This window comes from Monopterus albus, unplaced genomic scaffold (genome assembly GCF_001952655.1).
Source record: "Monopterus albus unplaced genomic scaffold, M_albus_1.0 scaffold189.1, whole genome shotgun sequence".
Taxonomy (NCBI): domain Eukaryota; kingdom Metazoa; phylum Chordata; class Actinopteri; order Synbranchiformes; family Synbranchidae; genus Monopterus; species Monopterus albus.
Window position 1 is genome coordinate 988,149 of NW_018128069.1, and position 15,376 is coordinate 1,003,524.

At 42.9% G+C, this 15,376-nt stretch overlaps 1 protein-coding gene across 1 annotated transcript in view; it reads left to right on the forward strand.

Moving 5' to 3' along the window:
• Nucleotides 1-15,376, forward strand: part of LOC109970077 (neural-cadherin) — a 93,376-nt gene that overhangs the window by 65,867 nt on the left and 12,133 nt on the right. The window contains exons 13-16 of the mRNA XM_020617398.1: nt 9,043-9,292; nt 10,272-10,399; nt 10,472-10,658; nt 10,844-10,987. Coding sequence (XP_020473054.1) covers nt 9,043-9,292; nt 10,272-10,399; nt 10,472-10,658; nt 10,844-10,987 — 709 coding nt within the window. The remainder of the gene's footprint in view (nt 1-9,042; nt 9,293-10,271; nt 10,400-10,471; nt 10,659-10,843; nt 10,988-15,376) is intronic.

Genomic DNA, 15,376 nt, shown 5'->3' on the forward strand with positions numbered 1-15,376 from the left:
CCTCTCTCCTCCCTCTTTCTCTTCCCTTCCCTCTCTGTGTCAGCACTTTTAGCCGAGTGCTTCCAAACATTTTCTGCCGAGCAAACAACAAACCGGCGCTGTCTCACCTGACTCACCCCAATACACACACAGTATTTGCCTCTGTACCTCCGGTGGTTTTTCCACTTTTGATCCCTCCATCCTAATTTGCTCTCTTTTCCTAAGCCACTGATTTAGAAGGTGGGGGAGTTTTTACCCTCCAGCTGCTCGATTTCATGGAGGTTAGTCAGTTTTTAAACAGTTGTAGGGTGTGTGTGTGAGTGTGAACCTGTACTGTATTTCATCTATCCCATTTCTCCTTTTTGACCCCACAACTTTGCTGAAAAGAGAGAAAATGATGGTGATTTGAAGGTGTTCCACCCACAGCACCATCTGTCAGGGATGACTGACAGGAGAGGGGGACAGAATTACACCTGCTGTCTGTGCATCACAGTGGACTCTCCTCATCTCAGAAAGTCAGATGCTTAATTACTGTGTTTAACCTGACAGGGAATGGATGATGGAGGGAGGAGGGGGAGTCAAATGGAGAGGCAGAAGAGAGAAAACTGTGACTTTATACTTCAATTTAATACTAGTGTTACCAGGAAACAAGACATTGGTGATTAATGCGGTCAAGTGGAAGTTGACAGTGTACACTTTTTAAAAGAAACGCCTGGTGATATTCTATATTTTTCTTACATCCCATTGAAGACCTGCCTCATACAGGTTTAGTTGCTGTCCTTCTTACCCCCTCATGCTGCTGTCACAAATACTCACTAGAGTACCAAATGTGGATTAATCCGCCATTGTACTGGAATGCATTGTAGTCAATGGTGTTCCTAATATTCTGAACTCCTCATGAATGTGAACGGGGAGGACACCACTGAGTATAATCCGGTCCAGTAAAACTCCACCTTTTCAATGGATTTGCTGACAATAAGAAAATACAGTCTTCTCCTTCAAAGGACAGTGTTCACCTCTAAAAGCAATTAACTCTATCAGACCTTTATTAGGTTTAATATTTTATTTACTAAATTATCTTTAGAAGTCAGGTTTAGTTGCTGTCCTTCTTCTCCCTCTATCCATCTTTCTGTCTTTCTCTTTATTTCTTTACCCCAGTGATTTATTATTTCACTTTCATGGCACTGGGGGACTGAAAAAACAAGGTGGAAAGAATGATTGACTGACTTTTAGATCCAGAGCTGAGCCCACCTCCTGTAAAATCCATGACCCCGCAGGCTTTTTGATTAAAACACAAATTTGTCTCAGGACTAAGCCACGAAAACCCTGATGGCTTCAACATATGGGCACAACTCTCAGGCAAAAATAAAACTGACAAATACTGAGGTTGACTTTTGGGTTTAATATGGTTGTGATACGGTCCTGGGAGTTCACCAGTAAGTGCAGTGGATTAGCCTGTAACATACAAATGATTTAAAGGAAACTAAACATCTCCTTCCTCTGCTCCACTGTGTTATTTTCACTTAGGAGGAACTGTTGTTTTAAATTTAGCAGTGTTAATTACACTGTTAACAAGATGGAGGGAGGTGGGAGCTGCTTTGTCTGTTAAAGCTCCATATCAGTAGTTTGTAGTCATGTGCAAGTGAGCACGTCTCATGTCATAATAGTCTCATCATCGTACCGACTTCCTCGTGTTTGCCTCCTCTCTTCTTTGGTTGTTTGGTGACACAGAAATGTGAAACTTCTGTCACAAAGTATTTGCATATAAAACAAAATGCTTAAGAACTGTAGCACCTACAGCGATGATGAATACAAGTCAGTGGGGGGTTGACAGTGTTGCATCATGAATCCACGATAACCATCTTTATTACCGCCATGAAGGGCCATCAGGCAGCTGTCAGTGAATACTGTAAGCATCGATGTTACAGGTGCTGCATAGCAACTTGTTATTAGAGCTGGATATTGATACTGATCAGTTAAATACCAGGTGCATAAAGAGCTCAGACTCGTGGGAAATAAAATTTTTCGACATTGAACAAGTGAGGAACACTGTTTTCTTGACTATAGAATTATGTGAAGTTCACATTATAGACTAAATTGTAAACACACATTGGTTCTATTGCTGCGGACCAAGGATTTATTTTCCTTGTCAAATACAAACCCACTAAAACATGACATCTATATTTTAGGTACATGTGCCAAACAGGATTAATAAAAACCCTGTGCTTGTAACAAGGGTGTCGTCATTACACATAACTGAAAAAATAAATGGTTTCCCATATGGATGCTCCAGACGTCCACTTTATTGATCAGTATGAGCACAGATGTGACAAACTGGAAGTCTGTTCACTGATTCATCTGTGGTGACATCAGCCTGATAACTGTAGACAGCGGCTAGCTGGTGTTAGCTCCCAAGAGGAACAGACTGAATAAAGTCAGCAGCATAACATAACTGTAATGGACCCCAGAGCAGTTTTTTTCCATGCCCCACCCCTGTCCCAAATACACATGCATGCTCCTGCTCACACGCATGCACGGACACACACACACAAACCCCTCCAGTCAATTGCATGGACCACTGACCAGCAGATCAGACATTCAAAATATTCATCCAGTCTAACTACACTAACAAATCAGCACAAAGGTTGTTTACACTGTATCTAAGCATAGAACAAACAGCCATCAAGAAAAGCACAGCAACTAACTATAGATCTACACGGTATGAGATTAGAATTTAATATAAACAGTGCCTTGCGAAAGTATTCGGCCCCCTTGAACTTTGCGACCTTTTGCCACATTTCAGGCTTCAAACATAAAGATATAAAACTGTAATTTTTTGTGAAGAATCAACAACAAGTGGGACACAATCATGAAGTGGAACGAAATTTATTGGATATTTCAAACTTTTTTAACAAATAAAAAACTGAAAAATTGGGCGTGCAAAATTATTCAGCCCCCTTAAGTTAATACTTTGTAGCGCCACCTTTTGCTGCGATTACAGCTGTAAGTCGCTTGGGGTATGTCTATCAGTTTTGCACATCGAGAGACTGAAATTTTTGCCCATTCCTCCTTGCAAAACAGCTTGAGCTCAGTGAGGTTGGATGGAGAGCGTTTGTGAACAGCAGTTTTCAGTTCTTTCCACAGATTCTTGATTGGATTCAGGTCTGGACTTTGACTTGGCCATTCTAACACCTGGATATGTTTATTTGTGAACCATTCCATTGTAGATTTTGCTTTATGTTTTGGATCATTGTCTTGTTGGAAGACAAATCTCCGTCCCAGTCTCAGGTCTTTTGCAGACTCCATCAGGTTTCCTTCCAGAATGGTCCTGTATTTGGCTCCATCCATCTTCCCATCAGTTTTAACCATCTTCCCTGTCCCTGCTGAAGAAAAGCAGGCCCAAACCATGATGCTGCCACCACCATGTTTGACAGTGGGGATGGTGTGTTCAGGGTGATGAGCTGTGTTGCTTTTACGCCAAACATAACGTTTTGCATTGTTGCCAAAAAGTTCGATTTTGGTTTCATCTGACCAGAGCACCTTCTTCCACATGTTTGGTGTGTCTCCCAGGTGGCTTGTGGCAAACTTTAAACGACACTTTTTATGGATATCTTTAAGAAATGGCTTTCTTCTTGCCACTCTTCCATAAAGGCCAGATTTGTGCAGTATACGACTGATTGTTGTCCTATGGACAGAGTCTCCCACCTCCGCTGTAGATCTCTGCAGTTCATCCAGAGTGATCATGGGCCTCTTGGCTGCATCTCTGATCAGTCTTCTCCTTGTATGAGCTGAAAGTTTAGAGGGACGGCCAGGTCTTGGTAGATTTGCAGTGGTCTGATACTCCTTCCATTTCAATATTATCGCTTGCACAGTGCTCCTTGGGATGTTTAAAGCTTGGGAAATCTTTTTGTATCCAAATCTGGCTTTAAACTTCTCCACAACAGTATCTTGGACCTGCCTGGTGTGTTCCTTGTTCTTCATGATGCTCTCTGCGCTTTAAACGGAGCTCTGAGACTATCACAGTGCAGGTGCATTTATATGGAGACTTGATTACACACAGGTGGATTTTATTTATCATCATTAGTCATTTAGGTCAACATTGGATCATTCAGAGATCCTCACTGAACTTCTGGAGTGAGTTTGCTGCACTGAAAGTAAAGGGGCTGAATAATTTTGCACGCCCAATTTTTCAGTTTTTTTATTTGTTAAAAAAGTTTGAAATATCCAATAAATTTCGTTCTACTTCATGATTGTGTCCCACTTGTTGTTGATTCTTCACAAAAAATTACAGTTTTATATCTTTATGTTTGAAGCCTGAAATGTGGCAAAAGGTCGCAAAGTTCAAGGGGGCCGAATACTTTCGCAAGGCACTGTATAAGGGCACCAGTAGCCAAAGTGTTGCCACAGATTACTGTAGGTGTGCATCTTCATAACCCTTGGTAACAGAGAATGAGCCTGTGGTACATGCACCTGCCCTCTGGTGCTTTCGACCTGGATATCTCTGACATGGTATTGAAAAACTCAAATGTTAGAAAAGAATCAACAAACAAACGAGATCCTCAGGATGTGGTGTTCAAGCTGTTCTAAATAAACATGAAGAACCTGGAGAAGTCGAGGACAAAACCAGGAGTGGACCAAGAAAACTGCCAGAGTGTGATGAGAATTTTCTCTGAGAGGAATCCCAGCAGGGACCTGGCTCAGCATCAGGCAGCTTCATCCGGACGCCAAGTTGGTCCTTCTACAGCTCAAAGAAGCTCAATTAGGAGTGGCCTTTGTGGAAGGACAGCAGCTAAGAAACCACCTTTCCAGAAGGGGGACAGGGAGAAAAGACTGAGAGATGCAAAGACTGGAGTGAAGATCAGTGGAAACAAGGAATATGGAGCGTTATGATGGAAGTCCAGTCATGGAATCCAGTGACAGAAAGTTGAGGTACCAAGTCAAAATATTGAGAAAGTGGCAGAAATTGGCTTCCATACTGTCCTTTATAATGACACCAGGTTAAAACTAATTCTAGCTCCTACTACTTTCAGGTGGAAAATAATTACAAGCAGTCACACAAGTTCCTGCCACGTTCTTACTCACCGAACCATTTCAGACATGAATCTAAAATAGCCATTTTCAACTTTACACCTAAATTTAACCAACTCAAGATCTAAACCATAGCTGTATAATTCAGGTCAGCCACAGCACTTCTTTGCAAGACCTGCACTGTTATGGTTGTAGGACCAAACCACAGAAAATGTTACATTACTTAACCTGAAATCAGTGAAATGTAAAGAAAGATCAGTCATTGGCTGCATTGTTAAACCTTCCCTGCCATGTTAATGAGGCCCTCTCAGCAGACTGCTAACTGTTAGCATGTGAGGCTGTCAGAGTGATGCGTATTCCAGCTGCTGACTCACACTCGTTTCCAGCCTCACCAGTTGGGAGCGATATCTCCACGGGCGTTAATCTGTGTGGGAGAAGGTGGCAGGCGCTGATCAGCTTAGCCTCAGCACACTGCGCTGATGTCTAATGAGATGATTTCTCATTAGTGCTGATTCCACATGCTCTGCTACCTCGGCCTGCTGTGAGGCACAGCCACCCTCTGCTTCCTGAACAGGACCAGCGTGTCTCCTCATCTGGAAAAATAACGGCTACTGCTGAGCCTGAATGTCATGTTTTAAATAGACATTAATTGTCTGACAGGTTAATAGTTAGGGTCCTGTTCAGCTTCTAAAGCTGTTCTGTTATATTACTTTGACTTTTGATGTTGGTGTGTTTATGTGAGTGTGTGTGTGTCTATTTTCCTAACATGATAAGTGGCCAGTACAGACATGAGAGAGAAGCTGCTGTAGTCACTGGGAGAGCAAGGGCTGAGAGCATTTTGGTGTTTGAAGTGGCTGACCATGTTTCTCTGTCGCTGTGAAGAGATGTGTATCACAGCAAGGCGAATAGTGTCCCCTGCTTCCAGTCCTTGGGTTAAGCTGGGCAGATATGTTAACAGCAAATTAAGATGACTCGATTTCTTTTATAAAGTTTGACAAGTGATGGTGATTAACCCTGTATCAGCCACTGAGCTGCCTGCAGCATGGCTGCTGTGAGCAGTAGGCTTCTGCATCGTGTTCTTAGTGATGCTGGGATCTCTTGGGAGCTGATGTCTGTGTATTCTGACATAATAAAGCAGAAGGTCCATGTGAATAAACTTGTTCATTTTTGCCCTTTATGCAAAGAAATAAATAAAAGGGAAACCAGGAGTGTTGCAGTAGCATACTATAGTGTATCTGTGAATGCAGTCACAACATGCTGGCAGGCACAAGTCTGACAGTCATGTGAAGAAATCCTGCACAGAGAGAGTAATGTCTTCCTTTGCTTTCTAAGATCACTGCAGTGTACTAATATTTATTATTTCAATCTTTATTTTTTATGCAGAAATAAGTTGGTTTAATAAACTATGAAACTCTATCACAGAGCCAGTCTTCAGTTGTTGAGGAGACTGATCTTTATCGATCCATTGCAGCCAGAGCAGAAAAGGTTAAAAAGAAAAAGAATCTTTGTATGACTACAATAATCTGCCCATTATTCTGCCCCTGTGTTATCATTTATATCAAAGGTGTGGATGGATAAACAGTTGAAATGCAAAGATAAGATTAAAACGAGTCGCATCTCATCACCCTGTTGTTCAGTGTTTGTGCAGAATTCTCTCTCTAATGATTTTAAATGATGTAACTGTTGTGAAAATGTATCAATTGATTCAAAGTTAGAAGTGGAGGAGAGCATCTCTTGGACTTGTGATGGACATCCAAACATTAAAATGACAAAATAAGCTTTATATACCAACAGAGATGCAGCCTGTGAGGGACCAGGAAACAGCCTGTTAAATGCTTAATTCGCCTCTTGTCTCTCTCACACCAGGTGCTAAATATCACGCAGGCTCACAGCACTTTGTGTATATGTGTTGTCATGTCTGAATGAAAGTGTGAGGGACATTAATGTAAACTTTAAAACGGCTTCTTAAGCACCAGTATGCTGAAATCTGTTTATCTGCAGTAGAAGACAGACATTATGATGACAGGAATATGTGGTACCAAGAGCTGCCTGACTGTGTGTGTGTGTCCTACACTCACAACAGCAGAGTGAGGTGGCATCACTGAGCCGTGGAAAACACAGTCCCTGCCTGGCAAGGTTGGGAGTGTGTGTCCAGAAAGGACAAGAAACCCACACACTCTCTCTGTCTAAGGTCAGCTGAATCTGCTGCCAAGAAACTAACATGAGTCTGGATGTGCAGGTCAGGACAACACCGAGATCCAAACATATTTTCTAGCAGATTCACACACAGAAAAACATCGGCAGAGCAGAAGGTTGGCCCATTTTAGGCTGTAGAAAGTCCTGCAGCTCGCTCCTTGGCTGCTTTGCACCCTTAGAAGGAATGAGCTGCAGCTGTGGCCGTTGAAATGCTGCATTCTTTGAAATGTAGTTGTGTATCTTAGGGTGTCACTTTTCTGGTCAATGTTTTGGTTTATGGTTCCACGGCTTTTTAAAGCCGTTGGAGCTCTTATGAAGATGAACAACGTCTCTGTCGACAGACGGCGGTGTGGTAACATGATGTCATCGTGGACCTAAACAGAGTATTCTCTGGCTCTGTTCTTGGATAGATTATAATGAGACATGAGAGCTGCTGTTGCAGAGGTGGAGATAAATCTTATCTAGACACTTAAAAAGGATATACAGAAGTCTGAGGAGTGGCTGAAGTTATTCTAAGCCAGTTTTATTCTTATTCTCTATGGTCAATAATTACAGTCCATAACCTTGTAAAACAGATGAACCTGTTACAATCAAAAATTCCAGTTTCACTTGTACAGGTTCATACAGGTGAAAGCGCTGTACAGACGACTGATGCGCTGATGATACATCAGATGACATGGGAACAGAGGAAACGATTGAAAAACTAAACTTACTGGTGAATGATTCCTTTTCTGCTTAGATCTTTTAGTTCTTGATGCTGAGACCTTTGCGTCATCTTCTCTTTTCATAGATTTTATATATTTTTGTCTGTAACTGGTGATGTGCTGGTGAAAGAAGCTTGTGGGAGTGAAAACAAACTCCGGCCGTATCCTCTCCTCTTCCCCCTTCCCTGTCTCTGAAAATACGTCAAATGTGGTCGTGTCAACCGGCAACAACTGTAGCAATCAGGTGCCGTAGTGTGGCAGTAATAACCGGCTCCAGAACTGATGTATATGGAATATAGAGCCTGTGAATTTTTTGTGGCACTGCAGCAACACAATGTCAAATAAAGAGGTTTACATTTTAGCGATATGCATACGTATGTCTAACGTTGTTTGTAGCGGATGTATATGCAGTAACAAACAAATTATACAGAGGAATGTATTTTTTGTTTTTCCCCAATAACACTGATTCAGTACTAAGAAGAAAATTTGCAGCATGCACACTGGAGATGATTTCCTCACTGGTATTTTATTTCACTAAACAAAAGAAACTCATTACTTGTGAGCGTTCGAGAGCCCAGGACCAAGAAATGTATCAATGTTCTGTTGTCCAGGTAAACTGCCCGCAAAGCGGACCCAAAGTTCGGCCCCCAAAACATTTGTCAAAGGGTTGGGACCTGGGTGCTAAGGTGAATATGGGGTTGAATATGAGATAATTACTTATGTTGTGCTAATATTCTGTTTGATATTATTTTCAGTTGATTGCTTTTGTTATTTACAAGAGACTCTTATCACACGCAGAAACAGGAAAGCATAAGATGTGTTAATAGCATTCACTGTGGCTGGCCCGTGCTACTGTCCCCAGGTGTGTGTGAGATGCTACTATATGATGCTGCTATATGATGTTGCTTGTCATTTCCTGTCTGTTTGTTTTCTCTCTACTCCCTAAATCAATCAGACCTCATCTCTGTGGGTGTGTTGGGGAAAAAAAACTGTGAAGCTTTGAATCAGGAAGTGCAGACACACATATGCTGTTAAACAGACAGACATAGTGAGTCAGTGGAAAGAAACATGCTTTTATTTTTGGAGTAATTAACACCATGATCGCTAATCTGCTCCTCGTCTGTTTCTCCATCAGACCATCAAGGCCACGTCCCCGCTCGGTGACCCCCGAGTGACCTACAACTTGGAGGAAGGTCAGGTGCCAGAGACCAACATGCCGGTGCGGTTCTACATCAAACCAAACCGTGCAGACGGCTCAGCGTCCATCCTGGTAGCCGAGAACCTCAACTACGAGACAACACAGTTCTTCACGCTCAGAGTGCGAGCACAGAATGTTGCCGCCGTGCCGCTCGCCTCCTTCACCACCGTTTATGTCAACCTGACAGGTGAGTCAGGGGAAGCAGTGCGTGTGGATACACTAGTCTCCAGACTGTCAGCTTCTCATGTTAAACTCAGTGCAAATTTATTTCCATCTAAAAGAACACCCCCCAAAAAATGGTTGTCAGGCCCAAACACTAGCTCTACATGTAAATGTTTTTGTTTGTGTCATCTCCTACAGCAACAGCACAGTGAACTAAGACGCACACTAGGAAACTAAGCAGCATGGTATTAGTGTTTTAATAGCACATGGGATTTGGATTTGAACTCTAATTAGAATTAGGAACACATTTACTCTCATGATAAAAGTCACCATCTAGCTCTGGGGGGAAGAAGCAATCAGAGAACAACAGAACCTACTGGCAAATGTTGAGAAAAATGAAGTGCAGTTCACATTCCTGATCATCGCTGGCTGTGAAAATGAAGAAAATAGCAGCGGCTGATGGCGTGACTGCATGCTGCCTCATTTTAACAATCAGCATCAGTAGGCGGGAGGAGAAAAGGAAAGAGGAGACGACACTTCCTGACTGTGACTGGATGAACCCACATTGGATGCAGTAATTGGCTTGGTGGAGCTTGACAGTCAGCTGACAAGATGCTTTGTGGTCTCTTCAGGGCATTTGCAGAGTAGTTTCCCACCAATAACTCAGTTCTCATTAGTGATGAGAGACCACCCAGCTTCAGTTCTGAGAGCCTCTGAAGCCACAGGTGATCGGTTTCTCTGCTTGTTAATCTCCTACCCTGGTGTAAATGTTGTAAAAGCACAAACCCTTCTGTCTGTCTGAGCTTTCCTTTGCCTTCGATCTGGCTTTTCTTTCTTTGCTGCTTTGTTTGTTTGTCTGTTTCCCATAGTCTGTTTTAATCCGGTTTGATCAGCTTTGATGGACTTGACAGACTGGATGTTTTCTCCTGCCGGTTTCTGTAACAAAAAAGATCAATTTAAAAAAAAAGTTGATTTTCACTGCTGATTTCTTTTCTTTCTGTCAGACGTGAATGACAACGTTCCTTTCTTCCTGTCATCCACCTATGAGGCCACGGTTCCTGAAGGAGCAGAGGTCGGCACATCGGTGGCTCAGGTGTCGGGCACAGATCTGGACTCTGGTCTGCACGGGCAGGTGAGGAACACCCTCACCGATTACTCGGTAACTTCTCCGCTCTTCTGCTGCTTCAGCCTCTTTGTCTTTCAGATCCACTATGGGATCTTGAAGGATGAAAGCGGTGACTCCCAGTTCTTTGGCATTGACTCGCACAGCGGCATAATTGTCACTCGAGCTTCTTTCGACCGTGAGCAGAAAGCCTCGTACCTGATTGAGGTGCAGTCACAGGATGGCTCCGAGTCAGCCCGACCTGGCCAGCACGGACAACCCAACACTGGTACGCAACACCCTCATACAAACACGCAAAGTGACAAAAAAACTCATGCAAAACATTTATTACACATGATCTGATTCATTGTGTGTTGATACAGACAGTTCATAATTAGAGTAAAAGGTTCTTTGGCTACATATGATTAGCACATGGAAATGTCAGGAGGAACACTGTGGGCTTCATTCAAACAGACACAGCCTACGTCAGGATATTTGTCACCGATGTCAATGACAACGCTCCGGCGTTCGCCCAACCAGTGTACGAGGTGAGCGTGGAGGAAGACAAGGAGGTTGGCTTCATCCTCATCACCGTCACCGCCAATGACGAGGACGAGGGTGAGTCAGACTCCTGTGTCTCAGTGACACAGGTGCTGGTTTCTCTGATCCATGTCTCAGTTCACATGTGAAACTGGCTTTTTGTCACTCTCCTCTTCTTTCTGCTCTGTTTAGTACTTTCTTGTCCTCTAGTTTCATCTCTTCCTCTTTTTCTCCTCTTCTTTCTGCTCTGTTTAGTAATTTCTTGTCCTCTAGTTTCATCTCTTCTCTTCCTCTTTCTTTTCAACTCTTTTCATTTCTTGTCCTCTCTGTTTGTCTCCTCATCCTCTTTCATTCTATTGTCTTTTACTTATTTTTACTTCTCTCCTCTTTGCATTTTCTTTTTTATTTGCTCCTTTACAGTGATGGTTTCTGAGTTTGGGAGAACTGTCTTTGGTTTGTAATATCCAGTCAGAAGGATGTGCCTGTTGGCTGGTCTGGTTAAGTTGGATGTTTGGCCTGCCGGGCTCACAGATCCAGTGTGGGCCCAGCAGACAGAGGCAGTTGATAGACAGTGTAGAGCTACTCAGCTTTCCTGTAAATGTCTGTGGAGGAGATGAACAGTAACCATCTCAGTTCTAGTTTCCTTTTTGCATTTTTGACTTTCTTTTATAGTAATGCAACCACTGAGGAGCTGAGAAGTGTTTTTTTTAAATTGGTTTTCTCCTGTATACATTTTCCTCCCAGTGTCTTATGTCCTTTATTTGTTCCTCTCATAAGAGGTGGATGTGCTGGTTGTCTTTTGTTTAATAAAGGAGTTCATAAGCCAATGGCTTCCCTCCTCTCCTTGTTTCCTCCTTTTGTTTGTTCTCCTGTCCTCCATTCTCCCCTTCTCTCATTCTCACCTTTCTTACCATCTTGTCCTTTTCTCTCCTCTCCTTGTTCCTTCTCCTCCTACCCTCCTTTTCTTTCCTTTCTTTTCTTCTTGTTTCTTTGCCTCTCCTCTTCTCCTTCTCTTTCTGTTACAGATTGTTAGTGAGTGCTGCTGCTACCTTGATGTTGACAGTTTGATGTTTATCCCTCCTCCTCGGCTCTAAACCAATAAGCAGCAGGAAATAAAATCAGAAGACAACAACACAAACCTCTCTCTCTTTTAATGATGACTGCTGGCGTCAAGTCAAAGCCTCAGGAATTTCTTTAGAAAGGAGTGTGATGCCTGATTATTTTTTCTTTTTTTGAATCTTCAACCTTTTTTTACCTGCACTGAGGGATCCACATTCACAGTCTGCTTCATATTCCTATTCCCGATCTGTTCTGATTCCCTCAGGAGATCCCTGAACTTCCCATGGTCTGGTTTCTTGAAACTTTCTGTGGTAGTTTGATCAAATTTCCAATTACTGGATTTGTTAAAAATAGACCAAACTTCCTGAAGGCTTTACTAACAAGGTGCAAACAAAAAATCTGAATCAAGTTGGCGCTTGTCTTCACTCTGTGTTGGCTGGAGGAAGGAGAAGTAAATATGTGATTGTGTGATTCAGCAAGAAAAGTCCATATTAATATCATATGATTTAGGAAGCTAGCATGGGGTTATTGTAGGTGATCCGATTTATGCTACTGACAACACAAACAGTGTGGGGCTGCAGCAGTAGTCAGGTCATGTTTCAGCACATCATGGGAGGATTGCTGCATTCACATAATGGAGGTGACAGGACAAACAGCGCTTATTATAAGTCGTTCACACATTAGTCTGCAGTGTTAGCTTCAGCGCTAACCTTGTAGTCACACCAGCCTAAATGAGTTGCTTGTGTTGTGCTACTCATTTGTAGCAGTTGAAACCAGATAGAAAGTCTATAGTTCCTTTTAAATTAGTTCAATCAGCTGTGTCAGTGCTAATATCTAATTGTATTTCTTTATTGACAGTGCTGGTGGATTTACCCTTGGCATCCTGTAGCACCAAAACAGTTCTGGGTGGGAGGAGGATCTATGAAATGAACTGCCCCGTTATCCGAACAGTGTGTTTCAGCAGAGGTTTTTACAAATGCGGAAAAAGCAAAACAGGCAGGGACACCGGAGACCCATGTGAATGTCAGAAAATGCTCTAAAAGTAAATATGCATAATATGTGTCCTTTAAACACATGCAGACAAATAATAAACCTTTTGATACTGTAGGCCTTGCAGTAGTATAGTGTAAGGGCTCTGTACAGTACATTTACAGCCTGTCTGCCAACAGTTTGTTCAAGTCTGTGCTTCTTTCACCAAGTAAGACATCTCATCACTATCAAACTCCTCATCTCAAATCTGAATGACAAGTTGAAGATTCTTCCCACTCTGCTGCTCGACTTTAAATAATATGAAAAACAAAACAAATCAAGAAGTAACCCTGATCTATTACAGCTTCAGTTTTATTGATCCTTTATCAGTATTAACAGAACTGTGCTTGCTGAGTCAGAAACTGAGATTTGAGAGTAGGATGTTAGATGTTCATTGACAGCCTGATTAAATGGCTACTTGTCACCAAACTGTAGGTCATAATGTCCCTGAGTCTGAACATGTTCCATTACAAGACTCCATCACTTTAAGAGTCTGCTAATATTCATATTTCCTTGCTGTTGCTAGATGGGCCTCCCAGTCACTGTAGCTGTGCATTTGTCATTGTTGTAAGTGTCTAGATTTAGTGTTTATGCCCCAGACTGATCACTGCAAGGTTCGGGAAGACACTAAACACAGGATTAGGAAGTGCTAACACAGCAACTGCTGATGATCCCCTCCCAGATGTTGATGTTTTATCCCCTCACCAGCGTGTCCTGGGTCTGCCGCGGGGTCTCCTACCAGTATGTAAAATAAGGGAATATTCCTCTCACTGACTGAGTCAAGGTGTGACCAGAACCTCCACACATAAGAAAAGCAAACACGTGTCTCTCAATTTGTGATGTTGCACTGGTTCAAACAGTAGTATTACTCAAACAGGTCCTGTTTCCTACTGGGCCTGCTCTCACCAGAGTTCGCCAGAGATCTGCTCTGATCATCACAGTGTCACACATTCACTCAGTGGCTCTTTGTAAAAAAGACACCAGTCAGTATAAAATACACAGAGAAATGTTAATGGCTGTGCAGTCTGGTTTACCGGTAGGACAACTTGATATGTGGACAGGCATCCCTGTACCATCTGAAGGCATACTGATGCTGGTGCTTTGTATATATAACCACTGTATACACCAGATGAAGTGTGCGTGTGCTTGTGCATTTGTGTGTATGTGTGTTTGTCTGAAGGTGAAAGAAGCTTCTGAACAGTCTGAGTGATGAGCTGTAAACTGAGCTGAAGGTTTTATCCACTGACTGCTGCTTTGTCACCTTGGCTGCAGGTGTGTGTGGGTTTGTCTTTATATACTTGTGCGGACCAACCCCTGACGGAACGCCTTTCTTGTGTGGACGTTTCTTCTTGTGTGGACCTTTTGGGTGGTCCACACAAGGAAAATTCTAGGATAGGCTCCTTTCTGTTTGGTGAAAAAGACTGTTCAAGTTGCTATTTCATCAAGTCGCTGCCCTTCACTTTTTGCGGCGACCGTGGTGCGGTGGGTAGAGCAGTCGCCTCCCAACCACAAGGTTGGAGATTTGAATCTCAGGGCCAGCAATCCACGTGTCGAAGTGTCCTTGGGCTGCCATTCCTTGTGTGTGTAACATACTTGGCCATACATTCATTCTATTCATCCTAAAGAATGATCTGTCTAAGTTTCAGAAGATGTCCACATACAGAGAGTAAAGTCAGAAAAATGTGTCAGCTTGTGCTCTAAAAGTATCATGCCCTGATTAAATACTGCTTAAGCTGAATTCTGCCTGTGTCTTTAAAAGGGCGCAGACAGGGCAGCTTAGAAGTGGGTGGGAATCAAGCAATATTTATAACACCTGGAGCTTGAGGCTCACCTTCAACTAATGTTGCGTTAAATCAGACCTGGGCATTTTACGGCCCGCAGGCCACATCCAGCCCTTTGGGCATCCCTGTCCGCGTGAGGTCCATCAAATCAGAACATGAATGAAAAAAGTTCACGGGTGAACTTAAGATCCCCGACCTACCAGGTGAGAGACAGGTAATGTTGGCCAGCTAACCCTCAAAATGTCAACTCACACCAAAAAAAGAAAAGTTGATGCCGAATGCTGCGTTTTCAACAAGACATCGACTGGAAAGTATTTGTTTACAGAAGTGAAAGGTAAAGCGGTGCGCTTAGTTTGTGGTACAGAGGTTGCTGTGTTCAAGGATTACAATTTGAATCGCCACTACGTGACCAAACATGAGGAGAAATACCTGTGTACCCCGTTATCACCAGGGAGTAACCCATGAATGGAGCTAGATAGTGGGGGGAAAGGAACCGGCTAGCTCCCCTGGTGAACCAGAGCTCTAAGCACCCGGCGCACCGGTTGAACCTGTGTAGCCACGCTTAAGCCCCCTCCCTGGGCTAAACAATTTAAACCGG